This window comes from Lycium barbarum, chromosome 9 (assembly GCF_019175385.1).
Source record: "Lycium barbarum isolate Lr01 chromosome 9, ASM1917538v2, whole genome shotgun sequence".
NCBI classification, from domain to species: domain Eukaryota; kingdom Viridiplantae; phylum Streptophyta; class Magnoliopsida; order Solanales; family Solanaceae; genus Lycium; species Lycium barbarum.
Genome location: NC_083345.1, coordinates 110,385,240 through 110,391,122, shown reverse-complemented (window position 1 = coordinate 110,391,122; position 5,883 = coordinate 110,385,240). Strand labels below are relative to the sequence as shown.

Genomic DNA, 5,883 nt, shown 5'->3' with positions numbered 1-5,883 from the left:
TTGTAGTTTGTTAAATTTGTGAAAGACTTACAAAAACAGGGATCAGAAAAAGCACAATTCAATAAATGAGGGTTTATATGTGCCTAGTCAAATTATTAAAAAGTTATATAATCAGAATTTGTGATATTTAAGGGACTAATTATTTTCTTGTGTTTGTTAAGTAAACAAAAGAATATCATTCCATATGTGATATAGCAAAGCACTATGGGGCTAGGATGGTGGTGGCGGGGTGGAAGGGATGGTCAGGAGTTGGGGGTTCGAGGTGTTGGGTGGGTGGGGAGGAGACAATGGACTTGGAATGTCTGGAACTTATTTCCTTATTTCCATTAGGGAAGTCATTTTCCTCATTTTTAAGAAACTTGTTTTCCTAAAGAACATTTTGACCAACCAAACTGCTTGCTATATAACATTATGTCTTTTAAGTTAACTGATAGAAAATTTCATACATATCAATATATAAAGGTTAAACTCAGTGATTTTAAAAGCAAAAACCCCATACAAGCGACAAGGTCCGCGGGGCTTTAGGAAAAAATAGAGAAGTGAGGCGCCAATCGCTTCTTTAAAGTGAAGCGCACAATTTGTGGAAATTACAAAATATGATACCATATATAATTTTAGTACGTCTATTATAACAATCAAATTTCAACATCCCATATAAAATAATGTTGATATTACTCCAAATCCTCAATGTTAAGATTTGATGTGATTCTGGTTCGAGAATGATAAACTGAACCACAATCAGGGAAGTAAGATATGATACAAGAATATGTTTAAGAAATAGAAAGGAGGGAGAATAGACTCTAGAAGAAAAGAAAGGATAATCTAATAATTAAAATGTAATAATTATTCGATTTAATCCAAGGGGAAGAGATATTGAACTCATACAAGGGAAACTTACCCAAGTAATCAAGAGGGTTCAACTTGGAGAGATAAGAGGATTTCCCCAAAACTCAAAATGGAGCCTAAACCAAATGTTCATCAAAAACTAAATAAGGAATGAAACGACATAGTGCAGTATTTGTACTAAACTAGGCTAAGAGGACTAATATGATTATTACAAAAATACCCTTAATGAAATAAGGGCCTTCTTAGTCTTCTTAAGGATGATGGAAGCACATATAAAGCATAGCCTCTTTGCATAAATAGCCTCTTCCACCAAGTTATCTTCTATATCTTGAATGTAGTGGTCTTAGAGTCTTCCATCCAAGCTATCTTCCATATCTTGAAGGTCGTCCTATGTTGACCTTCCATGATGGCTCCATCTTCATGATCAAGGAGTGCATAGCTTGAAGATGTGCACTTGAGCTTCCTTGACGTGTGGAGCTTCCTTGAGCTTCCATGCACCCTCTAAGCATCCAAAGTAGTGACTTGATGCAAAGTCCATGAACTCCCTAGCTCGGCTATGTTTGCAGGGTCTTGATGGAGCTTGGCTTGCATCAAGATTTAAAGAATCAACGGGATCATTTTTCGTGTCATTGTCTGAAGCTCAAATTTATTTGAAGTGGATGCTTTGTCTATGAAGCGACAACGCCTCACTTTGCATCCCTTTGACAACGAAGCTATAACTTTTAATAACACTGGTTAAACTCAAAGGAACAATAGTTGGAAGGACTAAGGACTTCCTAATTATAACGTCTTTATACATGATATTTGATTGAACATAAGTTTTTCTGATAAGTAAAGGTTAATTTTATTTCATGAAGGCCTAATACATAGTTTACCCCTCGTGCTTGTTGTGAAATCCCTAATACACACCTCTCTTTCACGGAAAACCTTTTATACAAACACCCCATTTTTGCCACGTGGCACGAGCATGTTTTTACGCATAAAATAGCCGAGTGGAGAGCCAAAACAATGTGTCTGAAGCTTCATTTGAATGCCACCTGTCTACCATTTTATTTTTATTTTCTATTTTTTAGATTATCGTCTTCATTGTCAAGAACATACACGCAACAACAGTAAAAATGGAGATGGACTCTATCACATCAATAAGAAATAAACAACAACGACAGCATGGAAAAGTTTTATTCTTAGTGCGACTAATATTCATAATAGATGTTCCACCAACTTCTATGTGTGGGACTAAGCTAGCGTTTGGACATAGATTTGGTTGAAACTTAAAAAAAAGAGTTTTTAAAGTTGTGTTGAAAAATAATTTTTGGAAGTTGAAGTTGTATTTTGACATGCATTTTACTTGAAAAAAGAGTGGAAGCTTTGTGAGTGGATGAAATATTTTCACCCAAAAACTGGTTTAAAAACTGGCCCAAACCAGTTTTGGAACTTGAAAAATTTTCAATCAAATTCCATGAACAAACAATGTTTTCAATTGTTTTTTTCTGAAAAAGAGAAAATAAATCTATGTCCAAACGGTAGCTAATGAAGGAGTTAATACTCATAAATGTTGTAGAATTTATAAATTAATCACCATAAGAAAAGGTGGGGAGAAGAAGAAATGGTGGTTGTGGCTGCACAGTTCCATTCCCAATTGTAGATTGTTTTTACTCTTTCATCATTGAATATCCATCAGAAGAATTTCTCTTTCATTGTTCTTGTCACTGCTCCGGGCGATGGCAAAGGGCTTTTATGGAGTTGTTTACTGGTAGGGTGAAAAGAGTTTTGGGATGAGAGATGGCCGATGGCGACTGTGGGATTTTGTTTATGTGGGTAGAAGAGGGAGGAATGGAGAAATGAAGATGATGGAGAGGTGGCCACCGGTGGATTTGGAATTTCGTTGGGAAGATGAAGTAGTTTTCTTTATTTTTTTAAGTTAAATGACACATTTTATGTGTCTATTGGTGCGTGACATACACATGGTCGTAAAACTGGTCAAGCACAAAACACACTCGGAGAAATGTTTGGTGCTAATAGGTTCCCCTGAAAGAGGGATGTATAGTAGGGATTGGGATACAAGCTCGGGGGTAAATTATGTATTAAGCCTTTCATAAATAAACAATACCAAATTGGTACTGCATCAGTACAAATAAACTGGGGCTAGACCCCTTACAACGGGAGGGAATCTAAGAACTATAACATAACATCAATGTCCAAATCAGAAGAGGCATTACACCAAGTCATAAGATTCTGAATACATCTGTTTCTTACAAATTATAAGAATAGTTTTCCTCGCTACCCTCAAAGCACCTAGGATTCTTTCCACATATTGTCCACATAATACAAAGGGGAATGCTCATCCAAGTCTTATTTAGCCTTCTCTCACTGGCTGACCCTTCAAACTCCATAAGGCTTGCTTCACATTAGCAAGCATGACCCAATACTAAACTGTAAAACAAGTACAACAATTACCATCCCAAACATCAGAAATTACACAATACTACACTGTACAAATCAAGAAAGGCATCAACTAAGGAAGTTATATCAATTTAAATATTAAGAGCAAAACTCGTGGGACCTCTCGTGGGAAAATGAAAAAAAAGATAAATGATTAGTCTACAAGATCTCTTCTGGAAAAAAAAGAAGCATTATCCTGTATAAGTTCCCATCTTGCAGATTGCAGTAAAAAGGAGGAAGATATTTGTTAGGCCTCTATATTCTCTTTTTCAATTAGTTATTTTGGCATTTTTTTGCACTTCCGGTTTGTGTTACCTTAAAATTCCGTTTCCTTGCTTTCCTTCATCCACCCTCCCTCAAAAGAATTAAAAAATACCCCAAAAAACTGCTTTTCTGATACAACTATCTGTGGAGACAGCATATTGCATGTATTATCTTTTTTTTTGGTTGATAAAGTAAGATAGCATATTGTATTCATCCTATTGTATATTTGCACTAATCTTCTGTATTAGAAATTGTGTTTGGAAATCTTGCTTCAATCACTGCCATTAATTCAATTTCTGCTTTTATTCACCAGATCAGGAAAACTGAAACGACTTAGTATTGCATGTTGCTATGGTATGGTATGTGACGGCTTGGTCAAAGCAGTTAAAAAGCTCCCATTGTTAGAAGAGTTGAGTTTGACACACACTGATATCACTACAGAGGGAATTGAAGCTCTTGGACGCTCTTGCCCACGGTTAAAGTTGTTTGAAATGAACGAATGTTATACGGGACATTATTTGGACTTAAATGATGATTCTGATGAAGATGATAATTCTGATAAAGATGATGATCCTGATGAAGGAGATATAAGAAATAATATGGCTCTAGCTATTGCTAAAAACCTGCCTGCTTTGCACCACCTTCAGCTCATTGGGAACTGGATGACAACTGAAGGCCTTGAGGCTATTCTTGATGGTTGTCCTAATCTTGTATCACTTGACCTGCGGCAGTGCTTGAAAGTTAGCTTCAACGAAGTTTTGAGTAGCAGAATTTCTCAACAGATTAAAGATGTGAAGTACCCACATGATTCTCTGGCCGGTTGTAAATTTTCGTTTGAGTCTCCGGGGAATGCAGTCGACGAGTATAACATGTATGATGATTATTACTTCGGTTTTTGAAAAGATCTACTAGTGGTCATGTTTCTAGCATTAGCCTCAGTTATGAAGTTGTGGGCTTCTTTTGGTTATCAGATTATGAACAGTTCTTCATGTGTTCACTGATCGATTTTTATCAAGTGTATCATTTTGCCTTATTGGAATGTCATGGGTGAACTTCAACCTACCCAAGGATACAATGCTGAAATAGTGTTTCACAATTTCCTATCTTCTCTATTCAGTTTCCTGCCCAAAGCAGCAGTAATTATGCCAGGGTTCTGATGTGTTCGCATGGAGCTTTCCTTTTCTTTAATTATCGTATACTCCTAAACCACTGATTGTAACTTTTTGCAAATCTATTTTAGAGCCAAAATAACTTGTGTGTAAATCAATCTTTGGGGAGAAGGCCGCTCACAGAATTGAAGCAGCTGTTTTAGACACCTTACGTCGAGGATTTCGTAGCAGGACATGCGAGTTTTATCTATATTAACTAAATAGTTTACTATACTGTCAGCAACATTATCTTTCCTAGGGATTTAGCTGATTTCTAATTCTTGTTCAATCAAAGGAAACTCATTAAGATCTTAATGCTTCTTGATGGTAATGTTTCTTCTGTCTGATCTCGAACTTGAAACACATTTGGGCATGCAACAATTATCCAACAAACGAAAAAAAGGATTATTCTAAACTTTTATGCATAGGTCAGACTGATTTGAATGCTGAAATTGAAGTTTAGTAGTTAATATTTTCATATCAAACTTGCTGAATGAGCTGAAACACTAGTCTTCAAAAATTGGTCGAGTGTGTCTGCAAATGATCATATGGGCAGAAGCATTTGCAGTCAGTAGAATTTGCTAAGTAGAAAGTTCGATGCTCAGTGTGGATCAAATTAGTAAGCTATGCTCCTTGGTTTCATTAACTCTTTAATTCCATCTGCTGTAATGCTGTTTCTATAACTACCAGAATAAACGTTTTAGCTCCTCTAGGAAAGAATGACAATTCACATTCTTGGTATAAGACTATCAATGTACGTAATTATCTGTCTTCTACAATTAAATTTGACTTTTCTACTAGTGGATTTAATTACCAGAAGAAGGGAGAAATACGTTATTTCCTGATAAAAATTTGAATTTCTTTACCCAAGACTATTTAAGAAGTCGAATCCCTTAGACAGAGATGAGTTTTGAAGTTTTTGAACGAGTCTGCACCAAATAACGTAAACATCTCCTCTTGCGAAGGTGAATCAACTATAATAGGTACTTATCCTTTTTCATTTATTGCACTGTACAATTACGTCATACAGTTATATTATTTGACACCTGTAGGCTGTATTCTAATAAGAATCAGGCGATATGGAGAAAAAACCACCATGGTTGGAACTGACGGATGATATTTGGGGTAACATATTGTACAGGCTGGGTGCTAAAGAGATATTGCTGACAGCACAGAATGTGTG

The 5,883-nt window shown here is 36.0% G+C and overlaps 1 protein-coding gene across 1 annotated transcript; it reads left to right on the top strand.

Annotated features, from left to right (window-relative positions):
* The first annotated feature begins 1,864 nt into the window (after positions 1–1,864).
* LOC132611436 (putative F-box/LRR-repeat protein 23) lies at positions 1,865–4,860 on the top strand. The gene is made up of 2 exons (XM_060325874.1): positions 1,865–3,534; positions 3,866–4,860. The coding sequence occupies exon 2, from the start codon at positions 3,909–3,911 to the stop codon at positions 4,449–4,451; it is 543 nt and encodes a 180-aa protein (XP_060181857.1). The 5' UTR covers positions 1,865–3,534; positions 3,866–3,908; the 3' UTR covers positions 4,452–4,860.
* The last annotated feature ends 1,023 nt before the right edge of the window (positions 4,861–5,883 follow it).